The sequence below is a fragment of the Nothobranchius furzeri genome, chromosome 3, assembly GCF_043380555.1.
Source record: "Nothobranchius furzeri strain GRZ-AD chromosome 3, NfurGRZ-RIMD1, whole genome shotgun sequence".
Lineage (NCBI taxonomy): Eukaryota > Metazoa > Chordata > Actinopteri > Cyprinodontiformes > Nothobranchiidae > Nothobranchius > Nothobranchius furzeri.
The window spans coordinates 58,443,109-58,461,215 of NC_091743.1; the positions used below are offsets into that span (position 1 = coordinate 58,443,109).

Genomic DNA, 18,107 nt, shown 5'->3' on the forward strand with positions numbered 1-18,107 from the left:
GAAAAGGACGTGCCCTCTCACAGTTGTCTGCTGGGTTTTTGGATGAAATACTTCCTCTCTGACTTGAAAGTAAAGGTGGGGAAAGTTGTTGGCTTAGCCTGGGGAGTGGCAGGGTGGATTGGGCAGTAAAGACGCCGAGGTGTTAATTTGCACCTCTTTTCACACCTCTTGCAATCAGACAAGCAGGAAGCTGCAGACGTGGTGAGATGATAGCCCTGTCACCCCCATCGGTCCTACAGATCACATTAGCTGTTTTTCCACTAGAGGAGCTCCAAATATCTGGGAGGGAGAAAAGTGGCCGGCTTGGTCTTCCCAACAAAACAAATTTGGCTCTTTCTGGACTTTGCTGTCACGGCAGTTTTGGCAGTGAGTGATGTCAAATGGCATGTACAGACATCATGTGGACTTTTTTCTATTATTGGTTGTCAGTTAGTTCCTAAAATGGCCAAGAAAGTGTTTTTTCAGGCCGGCCTGGAGAAATGGAAACACAAATGAAGGTCAGCTAAAATGACTCTGAAGTTCTGATAGTGGAAATGGGCCTCAGCATCCTAAAGGGTTTCCTGCTTGTGATTGGATCCCCAACTCTCTACCTCTGTTTTCTCCTTTTTTCTTATTCTGACTTGGCCAATATTCCTCTGTCATCCTGCCACAGTCTGCTGATCCCTAAACGACATCCTTGTCCAAAAAGGTGCCAAATGTAATAAAAGCTTCTGGCTCCGTATCGAGGCCTGGCTGTAGAAAACACCAAAGGAAATGATGTTTCTAGGTAAAATTGGTTTTCTGGCATGTGATAAGTTGGGGTGAATTTTTATTCCACTACGTCTAGCAAATATGTCAGACATCCATGATATCGTGTCTCTCATCCCACCACCTGCCATTTTCTCCCTGCTCTCCTCTGCCTCCCACCACAGCATCTCTCTCCTGGAAATATTGTTCTTAAAAAAGCAAAAGATAGCAGGCGTGAGACACCTTTGCTCTTCAATCAAAGTGTATAATCCTCCCTACACTCTCCAACTCTACCCTTTTCCCTCCCCGCTCCTCTCACTCCCTTTTCTACACCTACGCAATTCTTTCTTTTTTCATCTATTTCCTTCATCCCTGCAGCTTTGTGGTTCACCAATTGCAGCCTGCAATAGGCAGCCAGCTGAAGTCACTCCCACAGGCAGTCTCATGCATGCAGGAGGACGCGTGCAGTTTTCTCCTGGAGCCAGGACTCGACCTGAGCATCCGATAGTCAGGCTCTATAGGGGATTGGGGTTGCTGGATTTACTTGACTACCCATAAGCTACAGCTCACACGAGGCAGCCAGCTGCCTGCTTGACCCTTTATTTTTTCTAACGTTGGCATCTTAAAGATGCAGTTTACTGATTATAATTGGTCACTCTGAGTTTGTCATGCAGGCTGAATATGAAAATAGTCTCCTACACCTATCTCCTGCATCAGCTTCTGACAGATGTAGCAATTAAAACATACTAATTATGACCAATAAGATGTGATGATTCTATATAAATATGAAATAATAATCTGATAGATCTTTGAATGTTTAATCAGAAGATTCTAGTGTTCTTTGCTTCTTTAGGGACCATAAACACCCTTTGTATTAATTCAGACAGAGTCAGCATATAGTTTATAAACTAATTTAATTATTTTTCCTAAACTAACAGTTTATACATGACAAGATATGAATAATGAGATGTGGTGTGGTGAATGTGAGGTGTTGTGATGGAAGCTAGATGTTGTAGCAACCGTTCTTTGTATCTGAGAGAAATTATGAAATCTGGGTGTAAAATAATTTGTGGTTTGTTATAAACTAGAGTTAGTTATTGATAAAAACTTCATCAGACACCAGTATGCAGGCTTACCATACCCTTGTATGAGTTTCTCCCGGTGGTCCGGAGGGTTGCCAGAGTGGTGAGGTCACCGTACATCGAAACCACAATACTCAGAGATTAGTAGCTTCCTCTGAGTTCAGCTTCCCCGGCCATGAGATGCAACCCGGGGTCTGCAGGTTAGGTGTCCAAGGTGGATGTCTGAGAGTTGAAGTAGCTCTGAAAAGAGCTGTTGTGTCTGTAATCACTTGCAGCGTTGCAGAAAGGTTTTTGACTTAAGGTCAAAGGAGATGGTTTCAAAAATGCTACTTTCCCAAATTGGCCGGTTCGAGAGTCGGCGAGAAACTGAATTAATCGGGAAGTAAATCTTGTTTTATTAAACTACTTTGTTATGATTTCTGGCCAAGTTTGGCCAATCAGAATTTGACACGTTTCTGAGTATTTACCAACATCCCTCAGAAAGCCACGCCTTCTTGCAGATACAAAGATGTTTTTAACACTGTGAATGAGAATGTTCAAACTCTTATGTGATGTGTATAAGTGTAGAAAATGATTGACTTGTTAAATCAAACACATACTTTGTGATATAAATGGATCATTGTAAGAACAATACTCATTTTAAATTCATTGATTTAAGCACATGTTATTCAGACATTTGATTTAAACACCTTGCTCATTCATCACATATGATTATTTAACTTATAACTATAAATCCATGGAGTCTTCACTTATTCAGGGTGAAGAATGTTGACGTCTGGCTTTCACAGAGAATACAGGAACCTTGGGAGAGAATGTTTATTTGAATGTTTTGTCTTCATGGAATGTCAACATGTGCTGAGCAGGACCTTCTGGAGTTAGAAGGCCAAATAGAAAGTGGATTTATGCTGTAGATGAAAGGTTAAAATTGACACTTTTGGACATTACACAGAAAATAGATGGTGAAACGCTAGGATTAGAAAAACCTGACAGATCTATATCACACTGTCACTTAACATTCACTCACCCATTTTGACGAGTGACAGTGAAAGCCTTTGTTTCTTTAGCGTCCAGGGACAGAAAACAACAGAGGATACATCGACTAGCAGAAGCTAACCAATAGCATTAGCATTTGTGGAGATAAAACATCAGTGTTGCAGAGCTACTGGAGTGAACCACTGCAGGGCCACATCCCTAAAGCCCAACCACTGCTCCAAGCGGGAAAGCAGGATTTCATGATCCACAGTATCAAACGCAGATGTTAAATCTAAAAGTACAAGGACAACACAGTCACCAGATATTGCTTTAGTGCATCAGCCTTTTATTATAAAATGACTTTCAGTAAGAACATTTTTTATCTGTGCATTCATATTCAAACAGAAGGAGCCTTTATTTGTCAAATATGAAGAGATTTTGAACATCCTGTCGTAATGTGAGGACAATGGCAGATTAGGTTCTGTCAGGACCGATAAGAGTTTAACAAAATGTAGTAAGGATTATTTACAATAATTAAAATTCTAAATCTGCTTTTTTCCTGCCACCGTGTTCTGACTGAGTCTTCCTCTGTCATGGCAGTACTTTGGTCTCAGAGATTAACAAGTAAAGCAGGGAAGGCTGGCTTAGTTTTATTTGAGTGTCAATCTCATCCTGCACACTGTCACCTTCCATGCCAGATGGAGATGGTGTTTTTGAGGCTACATTACAAGAGCAGACCATTTAACAAGAATTAGTCTTGACGTGCACAGCTAATACAGGAAAAAGGGGGGTAGAAGCGACAGATTGAACCAGATCCAACTGTTCATCTTCAGAGACATGAATCAGTGACACGCACAGCGGGGCCGTCAGCATGCTAAGACCTCCTATATGTTTTCATATACGTGAACAGCACTTCTTCTGCTCTCAGCCAATAGGCTGCCATCAGCTCAAAAGCCAATCAGGAGTGAGGATCTCTGCTGGAGATGTTGAGGAGCTAGAGAGAAGGGACTGTGTCAAAGTCATGCCCTGTGAGGCAACGCCACATTTAAATTCAGACTGTGCCGAGGCACCAGCCTGAGCAGAGCAGCTCATGGGTTCTGTCCTGCAGCGAGGCAGCAAAACCGACCCGTTTCATGTCCTCGCAAAAAAATGTGTGTGGTGCAACCTGTGTAACCATACTAGTGTATCAGAAAGGAGAAAGGCATTAGACAAAGGGAAGGGAAGAGTGTTGGAGGAGAGAGGGGCAGTTTTGTCTCTGATGTGTTGAAACAATAATCAGCAAAAGGAGAGTGGAGCATATCAGTTTATGACTGTTTGTGTGGGAAGATGTGGTCGTGCAATCATACACTGCTGCTCTCTGTTTTCCTTTGTTCATAACAATTGTGTTCCTGAGAGAGTAAACCGGGGATTCCACTGGGCTGTGACTCTAGGAGAGGCGGAGACGTGGAATTGTCAGAAAACTTGGAAATCATACTTAAAAAGTGACAATGTGTAGTTTTTACTTTTAGTCTCTGGAAATATGCATTGGAATGTTGTTGTAAACTAATTAAAAGATACACAGTTGTTGAAAAATATTGGTGGTTTCATAACATATAACCATAGAAATCAGGTCTAAAATACACAGGAGCGGGTCTAAGTCTCTGGGCGACGCCATATTGGATGTCATGCTTCCTTCTACAGAAGCCCATGAGGACAGAATGCATTTACTGATTTGTAACAAATGGTAACAAAACGTTCAGCATTAATAAACGTTGTTCTTTTACACATTTATCTTTTCACTCTTTGCAAGTGACTAAGGGAATCTGATGTTCTTGGTATTTTTGCTGAAGGTTGTGCTACCAAGGATTTTACCAATAGCCATCTGATGGTAAGGTCTTACTTCAACACAAAAATAATGCTTGCAGTGATTTAGGTACCTACTGCCCCCTATTGCTAAGGAAAATACACACTGTCATTTTAAGGATTACACTGATTTGTGCATGCACATTAGCATAAGTGTTAACTAAAAATGTAGCAAAATTTCAGCAAATGTCACACAACTTTTCTCATTGCAACTTAGTCAAAATAACTCAATACATTTATCCTGATTTAGTTTGCTATTTTTACTCATAGTGTCAGATTACATTTTTTGTTATCAGTCAAAACTTTCACACGTTTACCAAAAAGCTTCCAATTGCAAAATAAAATATGAGGGTATTTTTCACAATTAGCTTAAAAAAATATCAAATGATCAATGTTGTGACCTGCACTTGTATAGCAACTTTCAGAGTCAGAGGACTCCAAAGCGCTTTACACTACAATGTATCATTCGTCCACTCACACACAGTGAGCCATCACGGTGGTGATGAGCTACAATGTAGCTACAGCTGCCCTGGGGCGCACTGACGGAGGCGAGGCTGCTGAGCACTGGCGCCACCAGTCACTAACCCTAACCATGACCAACAGGCAAGGTGGGTTAAGTGTCTTGGTGCTAAAAATAATTAAAATTCCATCTAAGATTTTAAGTTTAGACAAAGAGTCAAATTTTCTAAATAAACGTGGTAGGAAGGTAACTTGTTATACCATTATGTTATACCATAATGTTGTACCATCTATTCATCGTTTTGAAGAGCTGAATGAAACAGCAGTAGCTCAGAAGGTAGAGCGGGTTGTCTAGTAATCAGAAGGTTGTAGGTTTGATCCTGCTGTTGTGTCCTTGGGCAAAAGATTTAACCCATCTTACCTGTTGGTGGTGGTCAGAGGGACTGGTGAAGCCAGCGTTCAGTAGTCTCGCTTCTGTCTTTGGGCCCCAGGACAGCTGTGGCTACATTGTAGCTCATCATCACCATGTGGATGACAGTGTTGTGAAGCGCTTTGGTGGGTTGAAGAGCCCTAAGAAGGCCTATACAAATAAAGGTCAGTTACCATTTGAACGAGACACAGTTTAGCTAATAAATAACTAAAAAAGGCTAAATGTAGCTGTAAACATATTATTGTACATCTCATAATTGTCATGCCACATATGGGGAAACATTTTAGGCAAGTTTTACATAATTTCATGGTAGAAATTTTCTCCTGCTCATTTTTCAAACATATTTAAAATTTTTACCACATGAGTGTGATGGCACGTAACTCCCACGAGGAAATAGAATAGCTTTGTAAGTCTTTTCAAAACGTTTTGTGAATGGAGTCTGTATTCCATCACCAACGTTTGCAGCTCAGTGAGATACTAGCTTAAAATCCCTCGTTAGGATGTTGTTTATCTGTGCTGCTGTTTGCTTTTGCATGTTATAAATAGATGTGTGGGTGCAAGGTGGACAGAAGTTGTTAAAAATGACTAAAAACAGCAAATATGGGATTTGCTAAATTTATTACAACGTCTCTATTATAAGTTTTATACTTGAGTGATAAAATAGATAGAATGTGCATCTGTTGGGGCAGCGGTAGCTCAGGAGGTAAAGTGGGTTGTCCATCAATCAGAGGGTTGATGGATCGAATCTGGCTGCCGGCAGACAATGCAGAGGTGGCCTCACCTCTGTCAGTGCACCACGGGGCAGCTGTGGCTATGTTGTGGCTCATCACCACCAGGGTGTGAATGTGTGTGTGAATGAGTGATTGTGTTGTAAACCACCTTCAGGGGTTCTAGGACTCAGGTGGTGTTAGGTTATTAAATGTGTGGTAATATTTAATCTCCATAACCCTGGAACCTGAAATAAACACTCATGAGAACAAGGAAGACATTTTACCCTGAGAACCCAAAATAATGGAGAGTTAACGCAGAGGAAAACCTCCTCCGAGGCTAACCCCACGTAACTCCCAATGTGCTCCCAGTTCGTCAGAGGCTTTTTTCACAAAGGATGGAGGAGAAGGCGGGCCTTCTCAGGTTACAGAGGTACAGTTTTCAGTTGGAAACCCACAATCAACATCCTTGCTCAACCTTTCATGAACAGCCACATTTGGCAAACACAGAGATTCATGAAGTGTTAATAACACAAAATGGGCAGCTTTTAGGCCTCAAAAAGGTACAATTATAAAAATACCCAACAAGTGGTATATCAAATACAGGCCATTTGTCATAGAAAATGTATCATAAAAAAAAAAAAATAATATATATATATATATATATATATATATATATATATATATATATATATATATATATATATATATACATATATCAGCAATGCAAACTAAAAGACTGACTTGTATCTAAAAGCATCAAAACCCATAAATATAAAAATTGAATGCCATTCACTTTTAGTTTCTCATTCAGGATTGTACGCTGGTGTGTGTGAGTCTGCGTTCAATTCTGTCAATCCCAAATCGACCGGTATTTATCTGGAGTGACCTTAATCCTTTACCTGATGCCGACCAGCATCCCTCCTGCTCTGTGGGAAGCAGAAAGCTCCAGCTCTGATTATTAGACATGACTTAATTCACCGCTGTCAGGAGGAGACGTTTAAATCAGCGAGTGAACTTCTGACCTGCTTGGACTTAGCTGTGTATGGGTAACAGTGGAATCACAACCAGAAAATCCAACTCAGTCTTTGTTTCAGTCGTTTGTTTGTCTCTCCGTAATCCCTGCTCTGTCACCAGGCTCAACATGGTGTAAACTCACTGTTTATTTTCCACCATGAGTCAGACAAAAAATGTTCAGTTCTTCCATACAGTGAGGAAATTTTAGATGCTTTTGTATTTTGGTAGCACGGGGTTATTTTATGACAACACATTTAAACCCCTGACTGACATTTCTGGTCACCTCAACGCCTCAGTTATTTGGGTCTGAGCCAAGAACGTGCACCGTCACATCTATGCACGCTTGTTCGCTCCCTAGCACCAAACCAACAGTTGGTCCCTGAGCGTCTGTTGAGTCAGCACCTCAAGAATCAACCTCCAGCTCTTTGGCTTTTCCTCTTGAAGTCTGTCCTCAGAGACAAAGAGCAGGACGACAGCATGACACAGTCCAGGCAGACAGGCAGCTGTGACTGTCGCCACCTCTCAAGAAGGATCAATAAAACAAAGTCAAATAGTTCCCACCAGATAGCCATCCATGCCCTCTGCTATAAACAGGATTTAGTTGTTTTTTTTTAAAAGTGAAGTGAGAGACGTGAAGCAAGCCTTCACTGAAACTGTGCTCGACTCTGGAGGTGTCTCCAGGTGTGTTTTTATTAAGACACTATAAAAGCTGGAGGGTACATTCCTCCCAAACAGACACTAATGAGACAGGCCTCATATAATTTCAATTACCGGAGCCCGTTTAGTTGATGGTGCACCAATAGTGTGATCAAAGACGCTCAGGCCCAAATGCATTTGGACTCAGACAGTTCTCATTAGTGGTTTATCCAGACTTTGTCAGTTTGATGTTGTAATTAGACAATGTAATTTAAAGAAGTTGTCAACTTATTTAATCAACACATTTGCATCGGGGGGGGGGGGGGATTTCCTATTTTACTGAAAATAATTATTATTACACCAGTAGAAGAGATAGAAGTTCAAAATACGCACCCAAAACAATTTCTCCGCTCCTCTATGAGCACGGCACATGGCGGACTGTTTATTTCCTGGTTCTCGGGAAGGGACTTGCATAACATTACTGTAATGTGTTGTATACCAATGGAAAGTACCGTCTCATCTTTCAGAATATGTCGATTGCTCAAACTGTCAAAGAGTTGCGGTAAAGTATGAAAGCCATTTTGTTTTGCCATCAACACAACCGCAGTAAAAGGGTTAAGTACAGCAGCTTTGGGGGCCCCTAGTGGTTTGGGGACCCTATGCAACAGCATAGGTTGCACATAGGAAGAAACGGCCATGTCTGGGGTGACGTCAGGGTGATCACCTCAAAATCAGGCTATTGAGGAGACGTTGGGTCGATCACTGCAATATCATGATTCTCACCACCACATTACATTTTGATGAAACGTGTGGGTGTGCATAAGCATAATGAACACACTGAAAAGCTCAGCTAGAGGAGGAGGTGAAAGAACAAAATGAAACAGACGTTCTTCCTGCTAAAATGCAGGTTGACCACCTTCAGCAGAAACTCGATCATGAAATCCAGAATCATTCTGACACCAAGGAGAAGAATGATGAACTGATTAAGGAACTGAAAGCAGACCCAGATAAACTCCAGAAAAAGAAGCGTCACAAGTGGTTATTTAACCCTTACATCCTCGCTGTGCAATGTTTTATAGATGCACTTCATCCCCAACATGAGTCCTGCCCTGAACACGTCACACAATTTTTTTTTTTATTAGAGGTCTGCTTGCAGACCACTTATTCTTCACCGGAGGATTTGCTTTTAGCATCACCATTCTTTAAACTGAACTGAAGTTAAACTTTATCAAGATAAAGCAAACTTGGTCAAAACGTTTTAGATAAATATTTGACTAAGCTTTGGTAATTGCTATAAGGGCCTAATGTTGCCAGTTAGGGTTAAGGACTTAGGCTAAGAAAGCTTTATGATTCTGTTCATTGATTTGGGTTTAGCTACGTTAGCTCGCAGCCTCCTATAACCCGTCTGTATTGTAGACAGCTTTAAAACCAGTTAGCTTCATGATTTTACAACTCAATCAAAGCATAGGTGTACGACAGAATTTTTAGAGGTTTAGGCGCCTAATAAATTATGTTTACCGACTGAAAAGCTACCAGACAAGTGTGACAGAATGCCCCGGCCAAGGTAGCGCAGCTAGCTACTTTGGCTTTTGCTGAAATTATATTAGCTGGAGAGTTTACAGAGTTTATTCAGTGCAAAACACTAAAATATTGTGTTTTGCTTTGACAAAAGTATAACTATCGTTCACGGGGACCCAACAGAGATCAGAAGGAAGATATGAGCGATAATTTTAATACTTATGTGTAATAGTTAAAAATGTGTCTCATTTAGAGAGCTAGGATCTTCCAACCTGGTAAAGAGCAGGAAGGTTGAGAGGCCAGTTGTGACAGCAGGACAGGTTAAGCTCTAATAGCTGGAACCATAAACAAACTAAACAAAAAAACTAGAAAACTCTTGAAGAATTTTTTTAAAAGGGACCTGCCTGCTGGCACAAGATAGATCCTTATGCAGTCGAAGCAAAAACTGATCTGAGAACTGTCATTTTTCCAAAAAGAAGGAATCCATCATTCTTTTGATGGTGGGCTTTCAATCATTAGATGGTAGGGAGAAATGGGCCATGTAGAGATAAACGATGAGCTGGTGTAGTTGTCTTTTTGTTTTCATCCCATAACTGAGCATTTTCGTGTAGCCACATGTCCCTCTGATTCTTTAATGAGATACTTAGCCAATTTTTCACATTTTAAAATACTTTTCTTGAGCCAGTATGTGCTGAAATGACCTTTTACAGGGTAATTGAAATGTCACTCAGCCCCCCACCACTCTCTGTATCCAAAATGCCGCATTTGCAACTTCAGAGTGCTGGTCCAGACTCTTAGATTTAGATAAAAATTGAGCTTACATACCTGGTACTGCAGTTTGGTTCCAGTACGTTTACTGCATGTTTTAGATCATGAACACATCTGATTTGTTGAATTTAGTGATGAACTGCTCCTGTAAACACTAATGAAGGCTGAGGAGACATTTCAGCTGTTGGGTGTTAAAAAAAACGAATGCACAGCGAGGAGATAAGTTTTCCATTCGGTTCTACTAAACAGACACTTGGTGGGTGCTAAAAGAGAGCTAAAACTGCCAAGTCTCCCTTTAAGAAGCATTTTGCTTAAACTCTTCATGAGATTTTGAAATATATAAAGCACGATCAGTAACTGGAGCTGTCAGCCTGCATCGTGCAATTTATGTTAAAAATTGCGCTTATGATCACAGGATTTCACCAACTTGCAAAACAACAAGAATTCTGTTCCAGTTAGTTTTTATTTTTCAGTTCATTCCTCAAAAAAATAATATTTATTTCCAATTTACCATCTGTAATTAATTCATAACGTTGGTGAGCATAATTAAAAACCCCAGTTTTTCTGGGACCACACGCTGTGATCCATGCAAGGGAACTCTCAACGTAAATTACCGTGGAGGCCCTAACATTACCATAAAACACTGCCATGTCTGCTGCCAGTCCTTTACAGTTATTTCACCGTGGATTTAAAGTGACTGGAGCATTTAGTCTCCGTAGCTCGGTTTATCTGACAAGGTATAATTTAAGGCTGTTCATGTCTGCGGTGATTTGCTGCGGACCGTGTTTGTGTTTTTGGCCAAACCTGAGAATGTCAGCATCAGTTAATACTTTAATAATATTTTATGAGTTAAAAAAGATTAATTAATGTAAATATGAAATCTCACACACACACACACACACACACACACACACACACACACACACACACACACACACACACACACACTTCATTTTAATTTAATCCAGACACAGGTTGCTTTAATACCAAGTTTTAATATCACAGCTTTTATAAATTGTCATTTATGAATTGTCTTTTAAATTGTCATCTTTAAATTGTTAGTAATAAATTCTTAACTTTTTAAGCCTGACTCTTCTTTGAAATAAAGCACAGAGTGGTGTATATTTGGTCACTGAACGAGCAAAGATCTCTTTAAATATTCTGAATTAATAAATAAACTTTTGCTATTAATTTAAATCTCTTAAATTAAATGTTAATCTTTTGACTAAATATAGACCCATAAATGCATCATAAACCCAGAGGTACTGAACGTTTTTTTTATGAAATGGATTGTAACGATGGGTAGTTTACATCCTATGAACCATAAAATGTGAGATTCCATGGAAATATGAAATATCGATCTGATGGATCCTTGAATATTTTAACCAGAAGATCAGAACTTTTATTGCAGGGATTACGTGACACTTCGTATTAACCCCAAGGAAAGAAAGAGTCAGGTTTAAAATAGTTAAGAAATTTATTTCTACACAATTTAAACAAGACTAACTTTAAACACTTGGCGGACTGATGGAACTAAGGTGGAGTGAGGCGTGAGATGATGGTGTATGTGTGGAATGTTGCTATCAGAACCAGCGGATCCGGAGAAGCATTCAGTTCTGATTGGGAGTGAATGTTTCGCTCAAAACTTTAGTTGGAGATTTATAACACACATGAAACGCCATCTGTTGGTCTACGTACCCCAGGGGAAGCCTCCGTTTAGATCCAGAATGTCGAGGTCCTCTTGGACCCTACTTGGAACCGAAGCCGGTAGAAAAGCAGCGGTGCCGACCAAACTAGTCTTGGAATGCTTCCAGGTCACGACAGGTTATCACTGGCGTCAGCGAGACCCTGAAGGGGTCGTGAGGGTCAGCTTTTATTCTGAAGGAACCGTTGCGGTCAGGTGTAACTTGCAACAGATTTTATCCAGCTTGTCGAGGTTCTTTTGGCTGAAGAGGAAGTCCGGATGGCCTGTCGGAGACTTCTCTAGAACGCTTTGAACTAAAGAAAAGGTGGCGTGGAATAGTTTTTATAATTGTCATATTTTGGTTTACTGGCGAATCAGAATTTGACATGCAAAAGAGGGTTTATACAAACACCACAGAAAACCACGCCTCGTGTCAGAAATGAAGGTTCTGATTGGATCAGACAAAAGGAAATATGTCGTGTGACTTTAGCATTGCGTATCATCAGTGTCTAGTGCAAATGTCCAGGATTATAATTACTTGTAAAATACTACTGATCACAGGATTATAATATCAAGTAATAACATTGTCATTTCACAGATTGATTGAACATTGGGCTCACATTATTATTGGTAATTACCAAGTTGTTTGATTATGTATTTATCAAGAGAGAGTTCTTCGTCTTCGTCTTGAGCTGTAACAGAGGTGAAGCAGTTCAGATGAGCAGAGTGCATGAAAGACCTTGGCCAATATCTCATGTAGATTAGGCCTGTGTCAGAGACTTTATGTCTCTGCTCGAGCAGACGCAGCAGATCATGGCCTTCAGGTCAAAAACAGGACATTCATGACGCTACAGGATGAAGATAAATGCAGCAGCTAGGTAGTCTGGACAGTTAGGTGCACTTTATGGATTCTTCTGTATAATTCTTCATTTGCATTCCTGGGTGTGATGAGAGAATGATGGTATTTGTCTCAGGAAAAGCTGAAAGTGACTAAATAATGCACACTCTCTGAAAAACCTTCTCCAGGAGTGTTTATTTTAACCTGCAGGTCAAAGTGAGCTGAACCTTAAATGCTGCAGAAGCTTTTCCATTTTACATCCAGGGATGTGTGTGGCTCTACTCGCCCTCTGCGGGTTCCCACTTCAGATCTTCTTCTCTGCCTGAGCCTTTGTCTCTCTGTGTTTCTCCTCTCTCACATCCACCTTTTTGTTTCCCTCCATCTTCTCATCTGCATCCTCTCCTTCCTGTCTTCTGTCTCTTTGTAATAAGGAGTTTTTCTTCTCTTTTGTGTCTTCAAGAAACTTCCAGCATGTTGCCGCCTTCGCTCCGTGCCCCCCTTTTGAGTGGCCCTGTTGCTCCGTCTCTTTAGAACAGCGTGCCATCTGTTAGCGGTGTCCAACATGGCTGCGACACCGTGCCTTTAAATAACTTGATCTCAGCAGCGTTCAGTCCAAGACAAGCCTGGGAGCCAGAGGGAGAGCAATCTGCCGTCTCCCTCGAGAGATGCTCGAAGGTGCAAATGAGACAGTTTACTCTGCACCGAGACCTTTGTTGGTCCTGGTGGCCAGTGCTTCTGAATTCAATCATTTCTAATACTAGTGCAAGTTTCTCATCATAGGGGGTGTGTTTTTCCTAGACCCAGTCAAAGTTTTGACTGATATTAGGGATGCATTTGTCTTTGACACAGTCAGACCAATAGCCTACTTCCTGGTCCTAATTCAGCTTATTCTTCAGTCTGACTAACAGCAGTCCCACTAGTTTGACCAAACCAAACATGTGTCATCAAAGTCATACCTCTGCTTTAAGGAAATTTAAATGTCTAGAAAAGAAAACTGAAATGATGGAATCAAAGAAACAACTAAACATAAAGAGCAAGTTCACTGAGAACCCGTTTCTTATATTTTTATTTTATTATTATTTTCTGAATATGATGCGCGCTAAATGATAAAATAGTATTCTACCCCTATTTCCTGCATTGACCACTGATAGAAAATATGGGGGAATTCTCTACAAATGAAAGTCATTGCATGTGTCATTTAAAATTAGTATTCATGGACTCACCATCTTGGTTTGCAACGAGGAACCATGTGTTGATTCAACATCCAGAAAACAGCAGAGAACTACTAGTAGAAGCTCACCGTTAGCATTAGCAACTCCACAACATGGCAGAACTCCTTCAGACTTGTGGTTAAGAAAAAACATCATCATTGCAGAGCAAACAGAGTCAGTGATAGAGTTGTGCTGCTGTTACCCAATCAGAGGCAAGATTTCCGATTATCAGGAAATAAGTCTCCAAAACCTGCTATCTTCTACTCACCTGGCTTCTAGCTCCTGAAACATGAGTGCCACAGCTTTTTACCCATAGAGGTCAACACACAAGGCATTCATTTACACTAGAGACCACTGCAGATGTATTGAAAAAGTGAATGAACTTGGTCTTTAAATGTGCATTTTACAGTAGTGCTGTCAAACTGTGACATCATAGTTTTGTGTCTGAGATCAACAAGCTTGTCGATGACCCCAGAGAATGAAAATCAACAGACCTGCCCAGAGCCAGATGCTGCCTTTTCGGCACTTCCTGTTTGAAGAAATTGTTTGTTTTTGAGTTCTGCCCTCAGCCTGAGCCCAGGAAGTTGTAGACAGATGCTTCTAGATTGAGCCATGGTGCCTTAAGCAAGCTGTCACCTAAATAACATCCCACTGCTGTCTGTTCTCAGCTGTTAGGGTGAACAAGCTGGAGAGCCTTACTTATGATGCCTCGATGCTGAGCCAGTTCAGACTTGGGATGGAGTTTTGTCAGCATAGAAAGAGACAGACTGAGATATTTCCCTCTGTGTTTTTCCCATGCACATATGGATTCTGTAGCGTTGTGCACATTGTTGATCCACTCTGCATTGGGTATTATTCTGCTTGTCTACATTTGTGACAGTAAGCATTTACAAAGATGACAAGCATCCTCTCCTCACCGGGCTGACTTCCTATACCTGTTTATATTCATATATTTTTAGGATCCTTTGGAGTGCACATAAACCCAGCTGCTTTCCAACGAAAGTTGAAACAATATAGTTGTAGCATTTTGGTCAAATCTGACAAACATAGTGATGCATGATCTCACGCTACATCACAGTACTGATTGTGAATAACTCTGTCACATACAGTACTACCCCAAACTATTCTAGTACAATATCTGTTAAAATGTTTTAGTTTTAGTCTTTTGTGTGTTGATTAAGACTAACAGACTGCAACTGCCATCCTAACCATGTTGACTCCATCAAACTGGTGCCAAGGCTGTAAAGCAACAAACCGGATAGACAATTTTCTTCATCTGTGTTGGTAGGGATGACTCTTCGCTGTTACCAGACAAAATCCTAGCTCAATATTTGTAGAACTGACTGTGTTTAAGTCTTTTTTGTGCATTCAAAGGGCAAATGGTTGTCGTGGCCATCTTGATTTGGATTTACTCCACTCTTACTAACACTCTGGCACTTTTATTTAAATGAATTTGGCAGTTCATGAAACAGACATACCGTGAATCCTCTAATATTGGCCTGTATTCAATTAACTGCCGGGTATCACATTTTGGCCGGTGTCGGAGTCGGTAGAGGTGAATAATGGCCGGTTTTTTATTGTTGCCGGGTGGAATGTGGTAACAAGCAAGTACGGGGGGCGGTTGTGTCATCCGTCTCACTTTTGATTTGCCAGTGATAGACCGCGAGGGTAACTTTAACCGTGCGGAGATGAAGCGGAGGCGAAAATTTGATATCAAGTTCAAACAGAACGTGTTGATTATGCTGCAGAACACTCTGGGGAGCAGTAGGGTTTGTATGAACTAGTCACTAGTCGACTTCACTGCTCTATAGTGACTTTTTATGCCTGTCATCGACTAGTCGCTGTCACGTGATAATGACCGGCAAGATGCAGTCCACGGAAAAGTCAGCAGCCTGCTGTGCTGTCAGCAGGTGACAAGCTCCTGCGCGTCGGGAGGCAACGCGCTGTGCCAGAGCGTCGGTACTGACACCCGCCGTAAAACAGACATTTAACCAAATTGTGACCTTTACCCTCTTGCAATTTAACCTTCCCCTCACCCCCATCCTAACCTTAACCAGCTTGTGCATGCAAAGCTCTGATTGTTGATGCGCTCCACACATCTGCGTCCTGAACACGGCCACAGTAACATTATCAAATCAGGTGTCGCCACCTCAAAAACTTATTTAACACGCGATCGTTCATGTCGGCTCATTTCCTTTTATGTTTTCTGTCTTTTATTCTTTTATTTGTGCCTGATGCTTTTCGCTGCTGTGGAGCGGGGCGCATCACCTGTTTTGTCCTCGGTGACGCACCGATCACTGATGCGGCCGCCAAGCAGCGAGCACTCTGCTGTTTTTGCAGTCGGTAGATCTTTTAGAACTGCAGTTCATAGGTAACTCATAAGGTGAATATATATGAAGCCAGGTAGCAGTTTTTCTTTAGGATTGAGAGGAGATGCAGGAAGATAATAAACAGACAGGACAGAAAAATCGTCAAATAAAAACAAGTTAGTTTTTGTACCTGGTGGTTGCAACAAACAGACACCATTGAAGGTAATCAGAAGTGAGGAACAGAAAATGAAATTATTTTAATGTTTAGAGCAGCAGGAACTCTGAGAGGCTGCAGGTGCATCAGTGAGTTTGCGGCCGCTGCGCAGGGGGAGGGGGGAGATGGCTGAAGCAGAAACTACCGTTGTTAAAAGAAATGTGTTTAACTTTAAAAATGTGGGCGCAATTTTAATTGTCGGAAACTCCAGGGAACCATTAGTTCATTTTGCTCAAGTAGAAATTGAGGCCTGCCTCTAATTCTGGCCCTCCTTCCAATAAAGGCCTGAAGCTTGATGAGTTTGAGTAAAATACAGGCCCGGGCCTGTATTAGAGGATTTACGGTAGATGCAAGCACTTTCAGGCGAGAGATGTCTGCTTGCAAAGTGTTATTTCCACTCAACTCTCTCACAGATGTGTTCTTTTCATTCAAACTATTTTATGTTAAATCTAAAAGTTTTGTTTGTGTGTCTTCCAGGCGACAGTAACCCCAAGGAGAGCAGCCCCTTCATCAACAGCAGTGATGCCGCTGCAGAAAAGAGCCAACAATACGATGGAAAGAACATGGCCTTGTTTGAGGTACAGTCTAAAACACACGCGTGCACACACACACACACACACACACACACACACACACACACACACACACACACACACACACACACAAAACCAAATAAATGAGGTATACTCTTTTTCATGAGTGAATCTGGTGATTGAATAAGGGCCCTGACATCGATTAATGAGGGTAATTATGGTGTGAAGGGCATGCAGGGACCGGGACTTTTTGCAAACAGATCTCATTCTGTTGCAGGAAAAAATAACTTTAACAAAACAATTTGCCTCAGCTTTGCACAAACATATTTACATAGTATGCTCTGTGGGATTTCTAGATTGAAAGAGAAAAACATTTTGTTGTGTGGACACTTTTGTTTTTGTTCTTGTTCATTGGTGTCAAGAGTTTGAGGTAACAGTATGAAAAAATCTCTTTCAGTACATCAGATGATCTAAGGAACCTTTGTGAGTTCAAATGGCAGGTTGGGGAAGTTCTTAATGATGCGTCTGTCGGCATCTCTGCAGGAGGAGATGGACACCAGTCCCATGGTCTCGTCTCTTCTCAGCAGCCTGGCCAACTACTCCAATCTGCCTCAAGGTAGCAAGGAACACGAGGAGGCAGAGAACAATGAGGCTGAGTCAGCACGCAAGAAACCAGTCAAGGTATTTAAAATCCTTTTCCTTATACGTATTTTACTAGTTTCTGACCAGTGCAGGTTGGAAGCTGCCACTGTGAAAGTGCATTTTCAAGGGCAGAACGTCAACTTGTTTCCTAATAGACCCTTCTGAGAGCCGTTTTAACCTTACGGGTCTGATTATCAGATATCTGCTAAAACAGGAAGTGTTTTCAGCGAATGCAGTAAAAATAATTTAAAGTCTAGGAAAAACTCATTTCCAGACTCTCATGTAATTCTCATCAACACTAAGATGTTCATCAGTTTATTAAGAAAAATGAACCTATTTAAAGCCAGCCTTTTGTTTCTCACCATCAGCTCTGCAGCTTATCAAAGGAGTGTAATGTTTCTGCAGTGCAGTAGTGATGAATCATGGACGAATGATAGTATGAGCTGCTAAACAGATAAGAGAATTGTTCTGATGTTTAAAGTTGTCTTCAATTGAAGGCCAGCCATTTGTTATGAGACA

General features: G+C 41.1%; 1 protein-coding gene across 2 annotated transcripts in view; it reads left to right on the top strand.

The window, feature by feature from the left end:
* slc12a5a (solute carrier family 12 member 5a) overlaps positions 1-18,107 on the top strand; it is a 209,730-nt gene that overhangs the window by 130,087 nt on the left and 61,536 nt on the right. For both annotated transcript variants that reach the window (XM_015959254.3, XM_070549361.1), the window contains exons 2-3: positions 16,891-16,991; positions 17,490-17,627. In XM_015959254.3, coding sequence (XP_015814740.1) covers positions 16,891-16,991; positions 17,490-17,627 — 239 coding nt within the window. The remainder of the gene's footprint in view (positions 1-16,890; positions 16,992-17,489; positions 17,628-18,107) is intronic.